Source organism: Pseudorca crassidens, chromosome 3 (assembly GCF_039906515.1).
Source record: "Pseudorca crassidens isolate mPseCra1 chromosome 3, mPseCra1.hap1, whole genome shotgun sequence".
Lineage (NCBI taxonomy): Eukaryota > Metazoa > Chordata > Mammalia > Artiodactyla > Delphinidae > Pseudorca > Pseudorca crassidens.
In genome coordinates, this window is record NC_090298.1 from 114,894,353 (window position 1) to 114,918,836 (window position 24,484).

The window sequence follows — 24,484 nt, forward strand, 5'->3', positions numbered from 1 at the left end:
TCCAGGACAATGTCTGCAGATATTGAGCTCTGCAATTACTGCGCTTCCTTGTCCATTCTTCAGGACTGCCTAGGGCTCAGGCAACCTCTCAAGCAAGTCCCAAGTCCATTTCTCCCTCTTGATGGGATGAAATAAACCTAAGCCTTTGATCAGGTTCAACTAAGCTACAAGCCCAGACAATAACCCATCTATGACTTCTTTGACCTGCAGAGACGAAATGAACCCAGTTATTCCAGGGCCAGTGGCCCCAGCATAAAAGGTATGAGTGCCTCTGAATGGAACCACTGATCATGCCCCCAGGAATGAATGGCTGACACAGGTGGACACACAAACAGAATCAAAACATTTTAACAGGGTAAAAAAAGAAAACAGCTGATTTAAATTTCTCTCTCCATTATCCTATTTTGGGAGGGCAAAGGTAAGCTTTCTTGAATCAATATTTGGCTTTCAAGGCCCACAGTTTCCTTGCTCCAGGGAGAAGGCTCAGCTCCCACAGAGAAGTAACACAGATCTACCTTGACCTCTTCCCACAAGGGGTCACGACCACCAGCCCTCAGACTCTAAATTTCACTGACTCCACTCTCCCAGGGATGGTGGGATACAAGCTCTCTTTCCACGTCGACCTAATTCCAGAAGTATATATGTTGTACCTCCCCTTTCTCTCTATCACACACACACAGAGCAAAGGGCTATATCAAAACTACCCAGTTATCAGTGCTACTGATTCAACAACAACAAAGTTCCCTGTTCTCCAGAGTATGGAAGGAACAGGGAAGTTTCCTAAAATCCCAACAAGTAGAACAACTAACAACAGAAAATACCTGCGTCTGCACTAATACTTCACTTGCCACCTTCAAGGTAGAAGCAGAGGTAGGAGTGAGGCAACCGCCATGGACAGAGAGGCTGAACTGGCCTGGGAAGATGTGAAAATAAACAGTGGGCTCAGAGCACAGGCCCTGGAGACAGCCTCATCATGAATCTTGGCATTGCCACCCACAAACTATGTGATCTGGAGCAAGTTACTAAACTTCTCTGGGGTTTCCATTTCTTCATCTATAAGTTGGGAAAGTAATAACTACTTCTGATAGTTATGTGGCCTCTTACAGTGATGAAGTGTGTAGCACCATGCCTGGCACCTTGCAAGTGTTCAGAAATGGTAGAAACTCCCACCATGATCATCACCACCATTATTACTTTATGATGCCAAGTTGGAAGCAGCAATTTCACAAGATGACCCTCAGTGAGTCAGAGGTTCGTGTGTTTTAAAATGCTTTGTCAAAGTTTTTTGCTGCCCTTAGTTTAATTACTTCATTCCATGGTCTCAAATGACTCCATCAATCGAAAAAAAAAGGCCATTTCTCTCCACAAACACGTGAAATTCGATGGCTTTTCCATCCCATGGCTGGAGGGTTTCAGCTCAGCTTTGGCAGACTGATGTGAACAAAATGTCCAAAGAATTTTAATTGCCATTTCATTAACAGGGTCCCATTAATATCCCTCCCAACCAGCTCTGCTGATGGTCCAGTGCATGGCCATCCAATTACCAAACAACAAAGTCCCCATAAACCTGGGCCCAAGCCTCTGAAGTTAAATATTAAGCAGTCCCTGGAAACAATAACAGTGAGATATAAGAAGTCGCAGGATACAAAATTAATACACAGAAATCTCCTGCATTCTTATACACTAACAACAAAAGATCAGAAAGACAAATTAAGGAAACAATTCCATTTACCACTGCAACAAAAAGACTAAAATACCTAGGAATAAACCTACCTAGGGAGACAAAAGACCTGTATGCAGAAAACTATAAGATACTGATGAAAGAAATCAGAGATGACACAAACAGATGGTGAGATATGCCATGTTCTTGGATTGGAAGAATCAATACTGTGAAAATGACTATACCACCCAAAGCAATTTACAGATTCAAATGCAATCCCTATCAAATTACCAATGGCATTTTTCACAGAACTAGAACAAAAAATTTTACAATTTGTATGGAAACACAGAAGACTCCGAATAGCCAAAGCAATCTTGAGAAAGGAAAACAGAGCTGGAAGAATCAGGCTCCCTGACTTCAGACTATACTACAAAGCTACAGTAATCAAGACAATATGGTACTGGCACAAAAACAAAAATATAGATCAATGGAACAGGATAGAAAGTCCAGAGATAAACCCACACACATATGGTCGCCTAATTTATGACAAAGGAGGCCAGAATATACAATGGAGCAAAGACAGCCTCTTCAATAAGTGGTGCTGGGAAAACTGAACAGCTACATGTAAAAGAATGAAATTAGAACACTCCCTAACACCACACACAAAAATAAACTCAAAATGGATTAAAGACCTAAATGGAAGGCCAGACACTATAAAACTCTTAGAGGAAAACACAGGCAGAACACTCTTTGACATAAATTGCAGCAAGATCTTTTTTGACCCACCTCCTAGACTAATGAGAATAAAAACAAACAAATGGGAGCTAATTAAACTTAAAAGCTTTTGCACAGCAAATTAAAAGCATAAACTTAAAAGCATAAACAAGATGAAAAGACAACCTTCAGAATGGGAGAAAATATTTGCAAACGAAGCAAGTGACAAAGGATTAATCTCCAAAAATACACAAACAGCTTATGCAGTTCAATATCAAAAAAACAAGCAACCCAATCAAAAAATGGGCATAAGATCCAAATAGACATTTCTCCAAAGAAGACATACAGATGGCCAAGAGGCACATGAAAAGATGCTCAACATCACTAATTATTAGAGAAATGCAAATCAAAACTATAATGAGGGGCTTCCCTGATGGCGCAGTGGTTGAGAGTCCCCCGCCGATGCAGGGGACACGGGTTCGTGCCCCGGTCTGGGAGGATCCCACATGCCGGGGAGCGGCTGGGCCCATGAGCCATGGCCGCTGAGCCTGCGCGTCTGGAGCCTGTGCTCCACAACGGGAGAGGCCACAACAGTGAGAGGCCCACGTACCGCACAAAAAAAAAAAAGCTACAATGAGATATCACCTCACACTGGTCAGAATGGCCATCATCACAAAATCTACAAACAATAAATGCTAGAGAGGGTGTGGAGAAAAAGGAACCTTCTTTCACTGTTGGTGGGAATGTAAATTGATACAGCCATTGTGGCAAACAGTATGGAGCTTCCTTAGAAAGCTAAAAATAGAATTATCATACGACCCAGCAATCCCACAACTGGGCATATACCCAGAGAAAAACATAATTCAAAAAGACACATGCACCCCAGTGTTCACTGCAGTACTATTTATAATAGCCAGGACATGGAAACAACCTAAATGTCCATCGACAGATGTGGTACATATATATACAATGGAATATCACACAGCCATAAAAAGGAACGAAATTGGGTCATTTGTAGAGACATGGATGGACCTAGAGACTGTCATACAGAGTGAAGTCAGTCAGAAAGAGAAGAACAAATATCGTATATTAATGCATACTTGGAATCTGAAAAAATTGGTATAGATAATCTTATTTACAAAGCAGAAATAGAGACACAGATGTAGAGAACAAACATATGGATACCAAGGGGGAGGGGGTGGGATGAATTGGGAGATTGGAATTGACATATATACACTATTGATACTATGTATAAAATAGATAACTAATGAGAACCTGCTGTATAGCACAGGGACCTCTACTCAATGCTCTGTGGTGACCTAAGTGGGAAGGAAGTCCAAAAAAGAGGGGATATGTGTATACATATAGCTGATTCACTTTGCTGTACAGTAGAAACTAACACAACACTGTAAAGCAACTATACTCTCATAAAAAATTTTTTAAAAAGAAAAAGAAACAGGCTGTGTAAAACACTAGGGTCCTTTTCCCAGTTACCCAGGAGAACTATGATACCATCAGCTGGGGGCAAGGGTCTGAGCAGTCAGCTTCTAACTATGGGACTCACCCTCCCCCAGCCCAGAATAATATATATCACAGCAAAAATCTGGGGGCATAACCCTGAAGGGGAAACTGGACCCAGAGGAAGCAGAAGGGACTGCCACAGCAGGAAGAAAAAGGCCCATTCCAAACAGGAAATCAAATAGGGTGGAAAGAGGTCATGCTCCAGCCTGGCAGAGGCATGCTGTGTCCACCTTCGCCAGGGGTATGAAGACTTATCAGAAGGCCATCGTCGACCTTAAAAGTAGTTCCTCTTTTAGACAGCAATTTGGCAGTATCTTTTTTTAATGCTCACTCTCTTTCAGCTACTTTATGCTGCTAAGATGGTACCCTACAGGTACAAGCTCACTATTACTTACAAAGCAGCAAGTTTACTCCAAAATATTACATAAAGTAATTCTTGCTAAAGCATTAGCAAGTAAAAGAAAAAAACTGGTAACATTAATGTTCATCAAGAGAGGACTACTTAAATAAATTGTAGTTCATTACAGTTCATCCCTATGATGCAGTAGACAACAAGAGTAAGATGTAGCCATACACAAGGGTCTGCCAAGAACTCCAAGATATTGTACTAAGTAAAAAAAAAATTTTTTTATGTATAATGAGTACAGAAGGCTTCTATTTGTGTAAGTTAAAAAGCGTAATATATACATATTTTGTAGGGATACCCAAGAGAGTGCCCTGCTCCCTTAAGAGGGCCTGGGAGAAGATCAGCTGAGCATTTTATACCTTGTGTCCTGTTTGAAACTTTTATCACGGGTACAAGTTGCTTTTATTGAATACATTCTCTAAAGTTTTAAAATAATGGTATAGAAATATGTCTGCTGACACGGAAAGTTGTTCAGAATATACTGCTAAGATTTTTTTTAGGCTGGAAAACATACACGTGGAATGAAAAAGACTGGGAAAGCTATATACCAGGGCGCTGCCCGTGACTCCCACTGGGTAGGATTGTGGCGCTTTTCCTGCCCTTTCTGCCTGTCGGCTGCTTCTGTAATAATCACAGGTGGTTTTGTATTAAGATAGCAATAACAATAGCAATAATAACAAAAAGAAAGCTCATCTTAGAGAAGGAAGAGGAATGGAATTGAGGCACAGCTTGGGGCTATGGACAGGTGAAGGCAGAGGCCAGCTGGCCAGAGACTAGGGAAGAGGGGGAGGCAGGACATACCCAGCTGTGTATCTGCATACAGAGAAACCACAATCAGAAGCTCTGGAAATAGTCCTCCTCCCCCAAAGTGCAAGCAGTCTGCAGCAGGGGCAGTGGTGGTGACCGAGGAGTCCCATCTCTCCACCAGGTCCCAGCTCTGAGGCTCTCTTACTACAGATGGCGTGAGTGGCAGGGAGGCTCCAGAGCACGGCCCTGGGTGGCACCTACTTCTGCAGGGGGCTCACCTCCCTGTCCCCCTGACCCCGAAACCATCCTGGAAACAAGGCAGGATGAACTACCCCCATCAGAGAGAGAAGAAAACAGGCCTAGGGCCACTCAGCTCCAAAGTGTTGGCTGGTGTGACCCCTGGTTCTGATCTGGAGGGTCTCCTCGTAGTCTGTGGGCTAAAATACCTCCTAACTCGAGGCATCGGGCCAGGGAAGCCTGTGACCGCAGGGGCTGACGCTGCCCCTTGTGTGCGACTCTGGCCGGTACCCACACCCCCACAGTTAAAAGGGGACGAGGTGGCTGCTCTGTCTCAGCAGGCAGCAATGGCAGAGCCGCCAGGTTCCATCTCAAGTCAATCGGTGCAAGATCAAAGACACAAAGCAGGTCCACAGCAGTGGGTGGGTGCAAGGCAGTGAGCACAGATAATCATTTTTTATTTCCTTCTCTAAGCACTTCACCGTGTGAAGTCTTACCTTCACACTGCTTCTTCTGTCTCCTCATCACGGTCTCATCAATCTCTGCGTTACCACACTACCTTAAAAATATGACTTTTATTTTCCCTGCTGCGCACAGCTGACAGCTGCAAAGAAAACTATCCAGGAGCTGGTCCCAGGCTCCACAGAAGGCCTGAACGACAGGCAGAAGGCTCTCAGCCCTAAGTCACGCTGACCGAGACAGGGAAAGGAGGAGGACTCATGCGTGCAGTGAGGGGGCTGCCTCCACGTGCTCCTGGGAGGCAGCCTCCCAAGGGGGAGGAGAAGATATCCACGTCTCACTTCTCCACCCCAAGATGACTAAACACCCCACATCTAGCAGAGACAGCTGGCCGTCTGTGTACACTACTTGGTTGTTGGGATTTGGTAATTGCATGGCACAGACTTCAAGGCTCACACTTCCGATGGAAAATGCCAGCTCTAGCCACCAACACTCCACAGTTACTGATTCACGGAGCCACCCTACGTCCAAACTGGGCCTGGAAGCCACAGAATGTAGCAGTTAAAAACATGGCTCTGGAGTAAACACTGTCTGGGTTTGAATCCTGTCTGTCTCTTCCAAATGACCTCAACAAATTACTTCACCCCTCTGTGCCTTAGTTTCCTCAGCTGTTGTATGCATTAAATGCACATAAAATGCTTAGCCTAGGATGTGACCCAAAGTAGAGCTCAGTAAATGCTAGCTAAAAGTAATTCACCAGGACACTGCCTACACACACCCACAGTGCTGCAGAACCCAATCACCACACCCAGATCAGGACCTAGGAGCACCAAGACCACGATATGTTCCCAACTGCATCCTCCCCACTCTCCCACAGGTGAGTCTCACCATCAGACAGTGAAAAGGGCAAAGGGAGAAAACACAGATTTTGAAAGTAGGGGAGAGCCAAGCCAGAAGAACCTGGGAGCCTTTGTTAAAGGTGGGGTTCGGTACACGGCCCAAACCTCAGACGACCTTGTAAGCCAACTACAAAAGGATGCGATACCTGCTGTGTGCATGCAAGCACGTGCACTCTATAGAAGGAGAGGGCTGGGGAGGGGAGACCAGGAAGAGACACAGAGACCTTCTGGCGTCTAAGCACTGTCCCTTTGCCACTGCACCAGCAGATGTCCACAAGCTGACCTGGGCCTTGGCCAAGCTCTCAGATCCTGCTGAAGCAAAGTCTGAACACATTCCTCAAGAAAGTGGCTGGACTAGAGAGGGCTGGACTAGCGACGGCTCCCTGAGAACAGAAAGGAAGTGGGGTACAACACTGGGAAAGGCAGACACAGGAGGGACAGCAGAGAAACAGGAGAGTCAAGGATTAGGGCCAGGAAGAGTGAGAGGAATTCAGAATTGGGGTGACTGGGGAACGTCCTTCACAAAAATCATCATCACTGACATCATCCTAACAACTGGTCCCATTTGTGTCCTCAGAAACAGACCTCAGGAAGAAATGAGAGTCTGTGTAGGCTCCTGGGGTCTGGGGCTTGATGAGAGCAAAAAAGGATGCTGAAAAACAGAAGAAATGCTTGTTGACTTGTGGATCAAGGGGCTAACACAGCACAGGGAGCTGGCAGGTGGGCAGCCAGCAGGTCCTCAGTTAACTTCCAGACATTAGCTGGACATGAGACACAGAACAGACAGCAGCTATGCTGGCGTTTGTTTGGGCAGGGGGAAGAATGAGAGGCTCTACTGCAAGGGAAGGAGGTGGCCATGACTGAATCTATTGATTCATATGACCAGATCCGTTTCCTAGGTCACTCATGACCTTCGTCCTCAAGTTGAAATAAATACCAATGAAGACTTCTTTCCAGCTAAACATGGTGGGCTGAACATTCATGTTCATCACTACTCCCTCTGAAAACCCCATTAAAATAGCAAGATGACAAGCTCTAGCAGGGAGAATGTCTCCAAGAAAAATAAAATGGACTCAACAGATTATCTGATATACTGAGAAGACTGTTCAGTGTATCTGTCTTACAAGAGTTAGCAGTTGTAGCAGTCACTGTGTAAAAGAAAAAGCATTTTATTAACTGCCTTACTGAATAAAAAGTTTTCCGATAAAAAACTAATTATAACTTATCTCAGCTGTAGAAATGATGTTAGAAGAATAAAGAGAGGGGAACAGTGTATGTATATGAGGGGGACGTCTATGAAAGCACAATTATTCTCCTGTGAGAAGTCAACAGATAACATCTAAAACTAGTAAGTCCAAAAATAGTGGTACAAACGTTTTATTTAGGTAAATAGAGGTAAATATCAGACAAAGCAGCTTTTAGCTAAATCAGCACATGTATTTTAATTCTTTTAGAATTACAAGTGAGTGGTTCTAGAGAGCAAGACTTCATGTGGAAAAGCAGAGCAGGAGACTCTTATCATTATAAGCCTTGCAATAGTATTTGACTTTTCCAAATCGTGGTCATAGAACACATTGGTCAAAATAGAAATTTTCCTAAATGACAAAGATTTATTTCAAGACCTAGGCCAAATTACTCTTCCCCCACGAAGTCTTCTCAGATCTCCTTCCTCTTCTCTCGTGAAAATCACCGTCTGCACCATTCACCCGACAATTAATCACATTCCACTTGGCAATGAGCTGAACTCTTCTATTGTTAATTATCTTTCCACCTGTGTCTTGTCTCCCTGACTAAATTATAACTTGTTCATAGCAGAGCGCACTTCTCATCATCTTTGAGGAGTCCACCACAGACCAGGTTATTAAATCCACAAGTTCAGAGAGGTACAGCCACCCCACTCCCCATTACCTGCATAAGCGTTGGCCTGCTGCAGGAGGTCGGTACAGGTGTGCACGTCTGCAAACGCGCGGATACCCAGGCAATTGGTGGGATGCAACTGAGATTGCAGGAAGTCACAGCAGTTCTGGCGAACATCCATGAGCTGCAGCAAGCTGGCTGCTGGGAGCAGCACCTGGAAGAGAAGGTGACATTCTGACTTGCAGGATCCCACCGCCAGGGTCTCATCTCCCCAAAGCAGTGTTCTAATCAGACCACACCCAAGCTCAAGGTCTTTGCACGGCTCTCCACTACCTGCCCAAGTAAGTCCAAACTTCTCGGCCTGGACTTTGAGGCAAGCCCAGCCTTAGTCCCCACTACTCTCCACTTCATGGACCCTAAGCCCAACAGATTCTCTGTCTCCCTACAGACCAGCAGTGCCTCCCAGTGGCTAATGTGTATATGAATTCCCCTTGGGATCTTATTAACATGCAGATTCTGACTCAGTAGGTTTAGGGTGGGGCCCAAGAGCCTCCATTTTGAATGAGTACCCAGGCTATGCTTGCAGCTGCTGGTCCATGAACCACACTTTGAGTAACAAGACCCTTATAGGCTGAGTGTTTGTGTCCCCCGCAAAAGTTTATACGATGAAGCCCTAACCCCAAATTTGGGCGGTATTTGGAGATAGGTTAAAGAAGGTCAGAAGGGTGGGGCCCTAATCCATCAGGGCTGGTGCCCTTATAAGAAGAGAAACAGATACCAGAGTTCTCTCTCCCTCTCTCTCTGTCTACCATGCAAGGACACAAGGAGAAGGTGGCCTTCTGCAAGCTAGTAAGAAAGCCCTCACCAGAAACTCAATCAGCTGGAACCTTGATCTTGTACTTGTAACTTCTAACACTGTGAGAAAATTAGTTTCTGTTGTGTAAGCCATCCACTCTGTGGTATTTTGTTACAGCAGCCCAAGCTAAGACAAACTGGTCCTCCTACCTGGAGAATCACCTGGAGAATTTTTAAAATACTGATGCCTGGGTCTCACCCCCAAAGATTCAACTTAATAGGAATGGGGTGTAGCCTGGACAGTGAGATATTGCTAAAGTTCCCCAGGTGCTTCTAATATATAGCCAAGTTTAGAACCACTGCCCTACAGCCTTTAGCTACTGTCTTCACTCAAAGGTCTTTATTGACTTGTTCACAAGCTCATTCACCATTTAATTACTGAGCACCTGTGGGCCTGCCTTTGTGATTCAGTGGTAGGTAAGCAAGAGAAATCAGACCCCTGATCTTATAGAGTTTATCATCTACTGGAACAAGAGCATCATCCCCAAATCCACTGGGACTCAAACAGATACACTCTACTCTCCCATCCAACAGATAAATAATAAAGAACATTTCTGAGTACATTCTCAGCAAAAGGAGAGCTAAGTTTCCTTTTAAAAGGCCATGAGACACATGAGTATTTATACTGTATCCTGGAAGACAGAAATAGTTCCTGCTCAGGTGTGTGTGCATGTGTTTTTCCTAAAAGCCAGGGAAGACTAGCTTGAACAGGCCAGATGGGCGCTCAGACTGTCAACCCTGGTCAAGCTCCCTAGGACTTTGCCACAGCTACCAAAGCCTGCCCTCGGATCAAAAACCATGATCATTGTCAGAGTCCTTCTTGACACCAGCTCTGCTACCCCTCCCTCCCGACCCTGTGGGAGGCGTAGATGTTCTGAGAGTGACTTAACAAAAAGAAATTCAGAAAAAAAAAAAAAATCAGAGCAGAACAGTTTGGCTTGAGACTGCATCACTCAGGGACCCCCAGCATCCATTTCACCCCAAAACAACCCCTGTGTCCTGGGCCTTTGCTCTCAGCTGCCCCCCTGGCTCTCAGGGAGAGTGTCTAGGCCAGCCAGACTCCAGGTATTCCCAACTACACGGGCTTGCCCAGGAAGACAAGGGCTGCAGATGCATTTGATTTCTTGACTCAGGGCAGTACAAACTTTTTTTTTTTCTTTTTTGAGTGATTTAAATTCTGGAGGCTGACGGTCTCCCAAAACAGCTCTGAGCCTCATCTCTAGCCCTCCTCACCTCCATGGGCTAAGGCCAAAATCTCTGCCCCACTTCCCATTCTTGGGCCTTGTCCCACCACTAGGGTAACCAGCCATCCAGGTTTGCCCCGGACTGAAGAGTTTCCCAGGACACAGGACTTTCAGTGCAAAAACTGGGGCAGTTAGCCACCCTTCCTCATTCCTGCCCGCACACAGATGCCACCAAGAGCCTCCACTAACAGTGGTCCTGCTCCCAAGCTTAAAAGCCTGCTCTCAAAGGGAAGCTCTTCCTACCTGCAGGCTTAAACCTCTCCCTCACGATAGCCAAAGTCTAGAAAACATCTCCTCTCTCCTTCCTCTGCCCTCTCTCTTCCACTACCCTATGTCCCCAGCAATACAACAGTAAATTACCATCCTGTCCTTGGTATTTTCTGAACCACTGATTCATTCCAGAGAAGGAAAAAGATAAGATCACCCGTTCTGGAGACTTTGAGACTGTAAGTGAACATAGCCAGGCTCCAAATCTGACCACCTGAGCTCCATCCCCACTAGACAGCCATGTCCCCATGGAGCAGCCATAAACTGGGAAACTCAATTAACCTGTGAGCTTGCTCAGCCTAGCCAAACAGATTCCAGGACCAGATTAGTCTCTCCCTGAGAGTTAAGTGGAGAACCATTAACCATTCTTGCTGAATACATACCAGGAATGGAAAGTCGTGTTCCAAACCCCCAAATGACCTCATGACACCCGCCCTGACCAGCACCAGCTATAAACCCTAGAGTTAGGGCCATAGGTTGACCAACCATCCTGGTTTGCTCAAACTTTGCCAGTTTTAGCACTCAAAGTCCTGTGTCCCAGGAGAGCCCTCAATCCTGGGCAAACTGGGCTGGTTGTTCACCCCAGAGACCAGAAACGCGTATCCAGTTACACTAAGAAACCCTGGTGGAGAGGAGTAATCCAATGCTGTCCAGCATACACCCTACTTCGGGCGTGGCAAGCCCCCAAGGGTCAGGTGTGATTAGAGGCTGCAATGGACAGCAGCCCTTTAGGTCCGCAGAGGAGGAATTTCTGAGAGTCCAATCCGCCCCCAGATTGCATACCCGCCAAGCCAAGATGCGATCACGCCAGGGACACACGCCTCCTCCGCCTCCCTGTCCTCTTCTCCCCCACAAAGACAGCCGCAGTTTGGGGCTTAATTTTTCAAGCTCGTGACAACCATCCAAAGAAATGAAATAATAAATACTTTCTGAACACATTCCTTAGATTATACTTTCAGTTTTTAGAACCTCCCTGGATAGAGCTACCCACACAGCTTTCAACTTTCCTACTGTTCACAAAACCCACTTCGCAGACAAAAATGATCAGGCTTTCCACCTCTCCATACACCCTCCTCCCATCCTCTTTGGGTCCACTTCTGCCCGAAAGCATTCCCAAGGTGACTTCCCAAAATGAGCGGGGCTGGTGGTTTCTCTAATTGCCCCTTCCCTCCTTTGTCTTTGATCTTATGCTGCGATCCACTTGCTTCATACAGGAAGGCATGAAGAAAAGCAAAGGGATTCAGAATGCTGAGGAGGGTTTAGAGGCTGGAGGATGTATCACTGCTCAAATGCTGAGTCTCAGGGATAAACAGGGGTCTGGTCCAGTAGGGCTCTAGGGGCTGCACACAAGGCGAGTCAACACAAATCCCCACAGGCTACAAAAGAAAAGAGAGTGAAAAACGTCCAGGAGGTGGTCTTTGCTTCCCTCTCCCACAACAAGGGCTAAAAGAGGATTTCCTCTTCTCTTATCTTGCCTGCAACTCGACTCCCTCAAGCGGCAGCAGTAACAAGATTAGGAACAAGAGGCCAAACTCAGGTCCTCAGCTTGGAAGCAAGACTGTCCTGGTGGAATCAGTAGGGCCGTGCTGCTTGGCCCCTGGAAGAAGATTGAGACCTGAGAAGGAGCAGTTGGCTGGAATCGCTGCAGGAAGAGAAGACGACCCTGGGTTAAAAGCTTTCAGCTTGGCTCTCACCGTCTCAGCATTTTGGTGCTGGGAAAACAGGCCCTGGAATGACCCTCAGCAGAGAGTTTACAGGTTCCCTTCCAGCTTGCAAATGGCTTCCCTCCATTTTTCACATGCAGGCACTGTTTTGTTTTTTTTCCTCTCCCTCGGATAACATGAAAACACAGCAGAGGATATCCCGTCACAGAGTTTAGTTTCCTTTAACAAAAACAAAAGGAAATGCCCTGCCTCAGAATGCACCTACTCCTGGAATTTCAGAGAGGCAGGGCCATGCACAGAGGGAGGGTACCAGCCAGAGGGCCAGGTGGCAAGGCTGCCCAGGGCCTCTGCCCACACCACACAGCAGGGGGTCTGCCTCTGCCAGCACCAGGCATGAGGCCTGGCACAGAAATAGTGCTAAATAAAAATCTACTGAGAGAAAGAAGGGAGAGAGAGAGAGAGAGAGAGAGAGAGAGATGTGTACAGATAGATGAACAGGAGAGCTAGCAAAAAGTACTGTGATTAAATGTGTCACTTAGAATAATTTTTTAATTTTTTTATTGAAGTACAGTGTCACTTAGAATATTGACTTCTCCACTTACCAGCCATGTGACTAAAGGCAAATAACCTCTCTTACCTCTGACTCCTCAACAGTAAAATGAAAATAATAGTACTGCCTTAAAGGCTTGTTGTTGGGCTCAAATGAGATAATACATTTAAAGCAGCTAACCCAGTGTTTGGTGCATAGGAATTCGTCAGTTAAACTGGTTTTTATTATTATTAATTATTACGAGCTGAAGTCAAGATTCTGATCATTCATTTAACGAGAAACTCGAGTTGACCACATCAACAGGGCATAGTGAGCTGGAGAGAGCTGGATTCAAACCCCAACTCCACCCCTTACTACCTGTGTGACCGTGGGTACTACCCACTTAACCCCTTGGAGCATCAGTTCCTTCAACTGTAAGAGAAGAATCATAGTAGAACCTTCTAGTGATGGTTACGATAATTAAATGAAATAATGCATGTGAAATAATCAACACATGCTTGTCTTACAATGAGTATCAATAAGTAACAGTTACGACTTGTTACCTCCACCATAGAAGGGCAGCTCAGACTCTCCAAGGTATGTGTGGCTGGGAAGAGATTTAGGGCATCATCTCCCAGTCACTTAACCAAGCCCCAAGTCTCTGACCCTTGTTTCCCCAGGTGCCTCCATGCTCACCGCCTCAGTGCACCAAATCCTCAACACACACTGTCCTCACAGCTTGTGAGCAACTCTCAGCAGGTACATCAGAGCAGTAAGAAGCAACCACATTTTGATCTAAACTTTCTCTTCTCAACTTTTTTTGTTTTGTTTTCCCCCAAGGTCACCCCTGACCAAACCATAGTTTAAAGTGAGGGATAAAAAGGAAAATAGTTCATATATCTGACTGATTCCAAACAATGCAGTTTCCTGAAGGTTCCACATTGTGCTTCTCAGGAGAGCCCCTGAACATGCAGCCCCCTCCCTACTCCCACATACAAATGAATGCAACAGGCCCCTCCAGGGGCTCACACGCCAGCAGGGACACAGACAGGTGGAAGAGGAGGCAGGCCTGACCTCCCAGACCTTCCTTCAAGACCCAGCACACAAAACACTTCCTCAGTGAGGCCTGCCCTGACCATCCTCATCAAGGGGGTGATGACCATTGCCTGCTTCCTGGGTACCTCCACCCTGGCCCCTACCACACTGGAGGGCATGCATTTGCCTGGCCACCTGTCTCCACCTTCAGACTATGTGCTCCTTGATGAAAAAGCTTCTGTGTTCACAGTGCTCTCTGTGCCCATACTGCCTGTTGGCACAGGGTGGCACTCCTCTAAGTGCTTTACCTATAGTAATTCATTTAACCTTCATGCCAACCCTATGAGGTTAAGTACGATTATTATGCCCATAATACAGACAAGAATACTGAGGCACAGAGAGGTTAAGGACCTTCTTGGGGGTCACACAGCTAGAAAATGGTGGAGTCAAGGTTTGAAGGCAGACAGTCTAACTCATGACCACCCAACAGAATGGGTACTATTATGATTCCTGTTTTACAGATGAGAAAACTGATCCTTGAGGCAGCATGTCAGGGAGGGTATCAGAGAAGCTCTAGTAGAAAGGAAGCAGAACAAACCAGAGGCTGGCAGAGTAAGTGTCTTCTCTGATCAGAGGTCACTGAGTCCCATGCCCTCACTTTACAGTCAGGAGACTGACCCCCTGCAGTGGGAAAAGGCAAGAATAAGAGTACTGTGTGAATGAACGTCAAAGCTGAGGCCTGGACCCAGGTCTCCATTCAGACTTGATTCCTGCCTCATCTTTAGTTCTGCAAGCCCTCTGAAGCTGCACGTCTTCACGCTGGCTCCCTCCCCACGACGCTACAAAGTAGTTTTTAAAAGTAATGGTGACGCCATTTTCTCCAGAGTCCTCCGATTACGCTATCTGTTGCTACCTGCCTTAAGGTAACTGGTGCTGTAGAGACCACCACTGGGTTAGACCAAAGTTGCAAAGATAAATACCCAGCCAGGCAAAAAGGATCCAGAATGGAACATCTTCTAACTACCTCAGCTTTTAAACACTTTGTACTTTACAGGGAAAAAAAGCTTATTAAATAAACACATGTAGAAAAGGGAGAAAAAAGCTGGTTCCAATTATACAATTCTACAATCTCCCCTAAACAGTGTTTTAAGTTTGTTTGTTTTTGTTTTGTTTTAGTGACCTAAAACAACAAACAAATTTATTTTCTTACATCTGGAAGTCGGAAGTCCCAAATGGGTTTCACCAGGCTAAAATCAAGGTGTCAGCAGAGGTGAGCTCCTTCTGGAGGTTCTGAGGGAGAATACGTTTCCTTGCCCTTCAGGCTTCTAGAGGCACCCACATTCCTTGGCTCATGGCCTCCCTATCTTCAAGGCCAGAAACATCAAACTGAATCCTTGCCAGGTCACATCGCTCTAGTTCTCTCATTCCACCTCCCTCTTCGATTTAAATACCCCTAGCTATTACACTGAGCCCACCTGGATAATCCAAGCTAATCTCCCATCACATGTTCAGCTGATTAGCAACATTAATTCCATCTGCAATATTAATTCCTCTGACATTCACCCTAACATATTCACAAAATTCCAGGGGTTAGGACACGAACATCTTTGGGGGCTACTATTCTGCCTACCACACTGTATGATTAATGAGTTACTGATATACCCTAATGCGAGATTTTTAAAAATTATTTATACCCCTGCATATTTTTAGGTTGACATCTAGCATTATTCATTAGAGTTGAAAGGATGTAATTTCTGGCATTTTGTGAATCTCAATATTTATATCAGTCTCAAAAGTACCTAAATGAATTTAAATGTCATGGTGATTTGAAATCACTATCACCCATTAAAAAATTTTTTTCCATGCCCTATACATACATGCCCTATACATATTTTATACTAAATTACTTTGCACTTACCGTTACTGCCCAAAAGTCATTCAGCTGTTTAAATTCCGCTGCTAGACCTAGTATGTAACCATGACCTCGCCCACTCCACTCTGGATGGGAAAGACCAGAAATAATGGAATGGCTATGCATTTTACTGTGTATAAAATAAACCTCAATTTTAAAAGGGCAGGGGAGGATTATACCAGATCATTGTAGAAACTATGCCACCCAAAAGTCTGTCTAGGGGCCAGAGACAAAAGCAGTCTGTACCTTGGGGCAGGCTCTGCAGCCCCAAATGCAGGGTGCCTCAGACCCTCAGTCTGCCTGTGCCCTGACACCCCCAGCAGAGTACCCTTCACCACACCAAGCTAACTTCCATTCATCCTGCAGTCCTCAGCTCAAATCTTATCTCCTGAAAGAGCCCTTCCTAGATTCCCTCCTTCATCCAAATTGTTCCTTTCCTTCAAAGGACTTATCACAATTTGTGCATAAACATTACTTGTGTGCTTATTTGATGAGTGTCCATCTTCACCCCTAGACCACAAATTCCATGAAAGCAGACAATGGAATGACCTCTGCTCACTGGTACAAACACAGTGCCCAATAAAGTGTCTGGCATGTAAGAGGCACTCAAACATCTGGGCCAAATGGAATCAATACACGATTATCAATTCGGCCTCCCAAATACCTCAATCCTAGAAGAGGGGATGGTGTTCTGGAAAAGGGAAATAGGTATTTTGGTCACCAGAGAGGTATCGGCCTATTCACCTAAATAAGGTGAAATTTTGCTTTAAAAAACAAAAGAAGGAAGAAAAAACCTCCATATCCCACACAATTTCCATTACTTTAATTAAACAGTAAAATCCTTAATGACAAGAAATAGTGTATCCTGCGTCTGTGTTTGGCCTAGTGACTCATAGCATTCCAGCGTGGGCCACACCCTCAACCATCTTCCCTTCTGAAGCATGACGCTGATGTCTCACGTCCCCACAGCAAAGATCCACACCTTTGGGTGAAGCAGTGTCTTCACTGGCTCCTATTTCAAGGCTCCAGATGGCTTGGGATGAGGGCAGGGCGGCAAAAGGAGGAAAAGGCACAGACAACATGTCTCAGAGCAACATGCCCCTACTGACACTCAAGCCTGGTGCTTGGCACCTCTACAGGCTCAGAGGCATTTCGCTGACGAACAGTTAGACAAGAAAGACGTTTAACAGCCTCACAAGCCAATACTCAAAATCCCTGAGATGAGATAATGACTGAGGAGAAAAGGGGTCACCCAGGCTTCTAATTCTTCCTTTACCAACACTTTAAACCAGCGTGAGTTAAAGACTTTCTGCTCTGGAGCCCAAGCTCATTCAGAGGGATTTTGGCCTAGTGGTTAAGAACGTGGGTCCCATGGTCAGGCAGGCAGGAGTCTGACGGTCGTTCACCCTTGCCATGTGACCCAGGGCAAGTCACCTACTCTCTCTGGAGCTTCAGTTTTCTCTCCAGTTACCAACTGAGTTGTTGTGAGGGTTAAATGAAATGATGATGTAAAACAGTGGGCCCTGAATATACAATACACTGTGCTATTAGTTGGAGCTGAATTTACCTGGACGTTCTCTTCAGTCACCTCAATCTCGGCCGTATAGATGTAGTCAATCAGCTTACTCAGGGTCTGCCCATCCACATCCTTGATTTCTATCTTCTTGGCTTTACTCTCAGACATGTCACCTACAGTTCAAAACAAAAACAAAATGGACATGAACTTGGTGCCTAGGGTGTGCTTAACGTTCACATGGCCTCCTGTCCTGTCTTGGCAACATAAAAGCACTGTCTGTGCTCCCGGAGGCAGCAGAAGGGCTCAGGCACAGAGGAAGATAGACCAGCTGACATCAAGGTCACAACAACTCTGGGTCTGTGATCATCTACAAACCCAATTTCAAGCATTCCCCACTCTATCTGTTGCCCATTTCCACTCTGAAGGCAAATCTATATGTGATAAAGCATTCAACCAAGTTACTGCAAACTTGTACACAGGGGCCAGGGAAAGTGAACGAGATATGCACCTGTCCTCAAGAAGGAGCACCTGTTCTAGTAGGGCAGATATATAAAAATATATGAGATGATAAGAGCTTAATAGAGGTATATGCAAAGTACCAGTAGAACAACAATTTCTTAAAAAAACAATTATTGAGTGCTAACTATGGCCAAGCACTGTGCTAAGCACTTTAAACTGTTGCCTATTTTAATCAACAACCTATGAGTGTTATTAATATCATCCCCATATTACAGATGAAGAAACTGAGGCACAGGAGTGTAGGTAATTCATTTTGCCTACAGTCATACATCTAGGAAGGGGCCAGGCTGGGATTAAAAGCAGGGAGTCTGACTCTAGAGCCCCACACTTGTAATCACTATGGTGTATTGAATCCCAAGAATGCAGACGAAAGAGCAACAAACCCTGTCTGGGGAATCCAGGAAGGCATCCTAATAGGAGGTCACATTTGAGCTGGGTATTCCACATGCAGCAGAGGTGAGGAAGGACGAGCTGGATGCAGGAATCATCAGTGCAAAGATAGAGAAGTGCCAAAAGTATAAATGTGGGGAACAGTGAGAGGGCAGCACGGCTGGTACGTGGGGTGACAGTGAGAGGAAGGAGGCTGGAGAGGTAGATAGGGGCCAGGACTTGCAGAGCCCAGCAAACCATGCAAATGAGTTTGCACTTTATCCTAAGAGTAGCACCACTGAAAGGTTTTAAACAAGGGAATGACATCAACAGATGGGTGTCTTTGAATGAAATTTTGGATGTACTGGTGGAAGCTGGATCAGAGGCAGGGAGAACAGATGGGAGGCCCTGACAATAATCCAAAAAAGAGAAGACAGAGGCCTGTGAACTAGGGCAGCAGTGGCACATGTGCAGTCCTGAGGCCCCTGACTTCAGCCTGCCCTCTCTATACAGCTCACAGCTCTATCTAGAGCCAGGCTCCTTCAACAAGGGCTGCTGATTTCAGAAGGAAAAGACAGGCAAGACATGTGTCTTTGTAGACTGAAATGAAGGGCAACATGACTACTAGAAACAGGGATTCAGAAGTCCTTATGTGAGTGTGAAAACTGAGCCTGGGCGGTTGTTTTCTCTCTGTGGAATCTGTGCACTGGAGCCAAGAAAATAAAGTACAGTACAGCATGTGGGCTGCAGACGCCCACCTCCAAGCTGCATGGACTGCACATGATTCCTCCACCAATCCCCAGTTCCCACCCTGACACAGTTCTAGATATGAATGACTCTGAACAGGGAGGAAAGGTGGGGGCGGGGGACCTATTCCAGACGTTGCCGGCTCCCACTGCTGCCAGATCAGGTAGCCCAGAGACCCCCAGTTGGTTCTCTCTGACTTTAGTAGAAGCCAGTGAAAAGTCTTCAGCACAAAGAGCCCTGAGACAAGACGAAGAGGCAAAGAGGAAACAGGAAAAGACGGTGGGTTTCTCCTCTGCCTATAAAACAGGCTCTCACAATCTCTTTCTTGTATTTACTCTAAGACAAACAAGAACATACACGCGGGTTTCCCTGGTGGCGCAGTGGTTGAGAGTCCACCTGCCGATGCAGGGGACACGGGTTCATACCCCGGTCCAGGAAGATCCCACATGGGGTGGAGCGGCTAGGCCCGTGAGCCATGTCCGCTGAGCCTGCGCGTCCGGAGCCTGTGCTCCGCAACAGGAGAGGCCACAACAGTGAGAGGCCCGTGTACCGCAAAAAAGAAGAAAAGAAAAAAAAAGAACATACACGCAAGGAAATCAGAAGTTAAATTCATCTCTCCAAACAGCTACTAAGACATTCACAAATAAAGGTCCAGTTGGTAATTATATTGCAAAAGATCATCAAAGATAGCCAATTCTTAGTTTAAGAACTTGGACCTTAGAGGGACTTCCCTGGTGGTGCAGTGGTTAAGAATCTGCCTGCCAACACAGGGGACGCAGGCTCGAGCCCTGATCCGGGAAGATGCCCCATGCCGTGGGGCAACTAAGCCCGTGCACCTCAGCTACTGAGCCTGCGCTCTAGAGCCCGTGCTCCTCTACAAGAGAAGTCACTGCAATGAAAAGCCCGCGCATGGCAACCAAGAGTAGCCCCCGCTCACCGCAACTAGAGAAAGCCCACGCGCAGCAACGAAGACCCAACACCCAAAAAATAAATAAATATATAAATAAATTTTATAATAAAAAAAACTTGGACCTTAGAAAAACGAGCAACCAGCAACCTGACTGCAAGAACCAAGAGACTCAGAAGCCCTTAGTGAGTGTGAAATCAGAGCCTGGCCTGATTGCTTTCTCTCTATGGAATTAGAGCTTGGGAGTCAGCTTAGGGTTTTGTAACCTGGGGGTAAACAAATGGAAACTCCTGAAATTGCATGAAAACATTTGTATATGTGGGCAAAAGTTTGATTTTCTGAGGGGATGAACAAATCATTTTCATCAGTCTCAAATGTCCAAAAAACGTTAAAACACAGTTTTCTAGATGGTGGGACTTTGGGAGATTTTTTTTCTTGCTTCTTTATGTGAATCAAAAGTTTCTAATTTCTACATTAAGTACTTAAAACTCCAACAAGCAAGGAAAAAATGGAAAAAAAAAAAAGAAAACCTAGGGCCTCAGAGACATGTATTTTCTGAGAAATCTACCTTATAGGAAATTGGAGACCTATATAAATCATAAGGACTCATAAAATGCAATTTAATATCTCTGTGAACCAGTAGAAATCACTGCACCAAACTAAGACATCAGTTTAAACAAACCCTGAAAGTGGCAGTAATAATAGTTGCTACTACATGCAGGCCCTCAGGGTTTACACACATTATTTCATTTAGTCCTTGCAATGACCTCAGGAGGTACTAGATATTACTTCCATTTTACAAATTATAGAACTGGCATATCAAGAGGCACTTGCACACAGCTAGTAAGAGGCAGGGCTTGGATCTGAACCGTGGCCTAACTCTAGATCTCATGTCATTTCTAATAAATCCCTCTATAATTTAAACCTGACCCTAACTAATGGCTTTGATAAAAGTATTCCCAAACAAAACCTATGTCCAAATTCTGAGCCAACTTATACTTATTACCCAGTAAGCAAGAACGAAGAGAGATGGGATCTTGTCCTCAACACCTAACAGAGTGTGTGACATATAACAAGCACTGAAAAAATATTTGTTGGTACAGGGAAAGAGAGAAAGAAGAGAGGCTATCTTTTGACATCTCATAAATCCACAGACTCTGATAATTCTAAAGAGGGAGAAATCATCAAAGGCTTGGTCATTCTTACTCCTTCACTCACCTCCGCTACTTTGACAAATATTTCTAGAGAACAGAACATAAGCCCAATAAGTCCTTCTCTATTCAAGGTCAACCCAAGAGGCCCAGTCCAGCCACTTCAGACTCTGAACTTTCAGAAAAGAGGAAATGCAGATGGCCAGCACACACATGAAAAGATGTTCAACATCACTATTCATCAGTGAAATGCAAATCAAAACCACAATGAGGTATCATCTCACACCTGTCAGGATGGCTATCATCAAAAAGAACACAAATAACAAATGCTGGTGAGAATGTGGAGAAAAGGGAACCCTCCTACCACTGTTGGTGGGAATGTAAATTGGTGCAGCCACTGTGGAAAACAGTATGGAGGTTTCTCAAAAAACTAAAAATAGAACTACCATATGACCCAGGGATTCCATTCCTTGGTATACATAAAAAAAAAAAAAAAAACAACCCAAAACACTAATTTGAAAAGATACATGCATCCCAATGTTCACAGCAACATTATTTACAATTGCCAAGATATGGAAGCAACCAAAGTGTCAATCAACAGATGAGTGGATAAAGAAGATGTGGTTTATATACACAATGGAATACTACTCAGCCATTAAAAAGAATGAAATTTTGCCATTTGCAGCAACATGGATGGACTTGGAGGGTATTATACTAAGCAAAATAAGTCAGACAAAGACAAATTCTGTTTGACATCACTTATATGTGAAATCTAAAACATACAACAAATTAGTGAATACAACAAAAAAGAAGCAGACTCACAGATACAGAGAGCAAACTAGTGGTTACTACTGGGGAGAAGGAAGTGGGAAGGGGCAATATAGGGTAGGAGATGAAGAGGTACAAACTATTAGGTATAAAATAAGCTACAAGGATATATTGTACAACACAGGGAATACAGTCAAATTTTATTTATTTATGTATTTATTTATTTATTTTGGCTGTATTGGATCTTTGTTGCTGCACGTGGGCTTTCTCTAGTTGCAACAAGCAGGGGCTACTTTCAGTGTGGTGTGCGGGCTTCTCATTGCAGTGGCTTCTCTTGTGGCAGAGCACGGGCTCTAGGCACATGGGCTTCAGTAGTTGTAGCATGCGGGCTCTAGAGCACAGGCTCAGTGGTTGTGGCGCACGGACTTAGTTGCTCCGTAGCATGTGGGATCTTCCCAGACCAGGGCTCGAACCCATGTCCCCTGCACTGGCAGGTGTATGCTTAACCACTGCGCCACCAGGGAAGCCCAGTCAATATTTTATAATAACTATAAATGGAGTATAACCTTTAAAAATTGTGAATCACTATATTGTACACCTGTAACTTATATAATATTGTACAGCAACTATACTTGAATTAAAGAAAGAAAAAAAAAGAAAATGTCTGTTTGTTGCACATCTTTTGTCCTCTGTTAACAACATATCCTGTTCTTCCAGATAGATCATGATCTACTCAAGGGCAGATATTTGTTCATTCATTCACTCAACAAACATGTATCAAACAGTCCCCATGGGCAAGGCCCAGAGGACACAGTGGTGAACAAGTCATGTTCCCTGCCCTCATGGAGCTCAGTCTAGTAGAAAGAGGGATAAGTAAACCAACAATTACAAAGTATGTTAAATGCTAGAAAAGGAGGTTCAGCTTAAAAGGTTCTTAAGCAGGGAAGCCTATACCCTGAATTGTATGCAAAATGATGAGTACACAGGAGCACACATTTACTATTTTTTGTGGAAGGAATCCATTGTTTTCATCAGACTGATTCGTAATGGTTAAGAACCACTGATCTAACATGAGATCTGGAGGAGTCATGGTTGTTCAGAAGAGCAGTGAGTGTGAGGGAAGAATATTCCAGGCAGATAGAATAGTGTATGTAAAGGTCCAGAGGTAAGAAAGAACATGACCTATTCTGGGACCATAAGAAGTTGAGTCTGGCAGAAGCACAGCATGAAAAGGGAGGAAGGGGGAGAGGAGCTGGAGATACAAGCAGGGTCTGGACCACTTGAAGGCCTTGTGGGCCATGCTGAGAAGTTTATACTTCATTCTAAGGGCAATGGGGAGACCTTGACAGACTTAAAGCAAGTAAGGGATACATTCGATTTTTTCTTTTGGAAAGATCACTAAAGCTACAGCATAGAAAATGGGTTTGGGGTGAGGGAACAAAATAGGAGGCAGGTTGACCAATCAGAAGGCTGCTGCAGTAAATCAGGTGAAAGATGATGGCAGCCTGGATTAAGGGTCTGTGTCTTGAACTTCTTTAAATCCTCAGGCTCTACTTTAAGACCCTGCACGTAGAAGTCTCCAAGAACCGTAAAGAGCCCAGGAAAGCAAGTCATGGTTCTCGATGTAGCAAGCACACCACATGCACAACAGAGCTCTTTTTAGGTGGAAGATTGCCCAAGGGGGAACAGGAGGGAGGAGGTGCATCTTGAGGAGCCAGGAGGGACAACCTTTCACCATCACAGAAGACTTAGGAAGGCTATGAAATCACTGGCTCATCCTCTAGATCACAGTATAAACCCAACCCTATTATTCAGCCAAAGAAGCCTCAAGAGTGAGAAAGGAATGGTAGAGTGGCGGCGAAGTCTTTCTGAAGGACCAGACATAGACCACCAACCACCCCTACAAAGCTGTATGGCAAAGGGAAGAAAAAGTGCATTCAGGAAGCCTTGTGTCATGGAACTCTTCCTCACTCCTCAGCTGAATCCTTACTGTTTTAATTTAATTTCATGATCTGGGTAAAAAGAAAACAGAAGGTCCTTATCCTTTGCACAGTGATCCTGCATGGGTGTTAAGGTGGCTATTAAACTCTCTTACCACGAACCTTCATCTGTCTAAGTCCTAATATCTGGGTTGCCAACTCATTTGGCTAAAGCTGAGACCTATGTCACATGTTAACATCACATGAGAAAAAGAAATACCCTGTCACGTCCCTGAATCCCAGCTAAACCTCCTGCATGTGAGCAGTCTATGCCATTTAACTGCAAAAGGCTGACCTCTGTCTCCTGTAAAGTAAGGACATTCCCGGCCCTGCCTTTAAGCCAAGGCTATGTGAGAGTCAAAGGAGATAATGAGAGTCTGAGAACTGTGGCAGCAGGATTCAGCAGAGCTGCAATGATGGATATCACCCCAGCACCCAACCTCCCTGGAATCTCGTCCTTCCTCCACTTGGAAAGGTCTTTCTGCTCAGCTAGGGGCACATGGAGCACCAAGTCAGGAAGGA

General features: G+C 45.0%; 1 protein-coding gene across 3 annotated transcripts in view; it reads right to left on the reverse strand.

The window, feature by feature from the left end:
* KLHL3 (kelch like family member 3) overlaps positions 1–24,484 on the reverse strand; it is a 110,182-nt gene that overhangs the window by 52,066 nt on the left and 33,632 nt on the right. For all 3 annotated transcript variants that reach the window (XM_067731827.1, XM_067731826.1, XM_067731828.1), the window contains exons 4-5: positions 17,574–17,695; positions 8,552–8,714 (exon numbers count right to left, since the gene is read on the reverse strand). In XM_067731827.1, the coding sequence (XP_067587928.1) occupies positions 8,552–8,714; positions 17,574–17,695 (285 nt within the window). The remainder of the gene's footprint in view (positions 1–8,551; positions 8,715–17,573; positions 17,696–24,484) is intronic.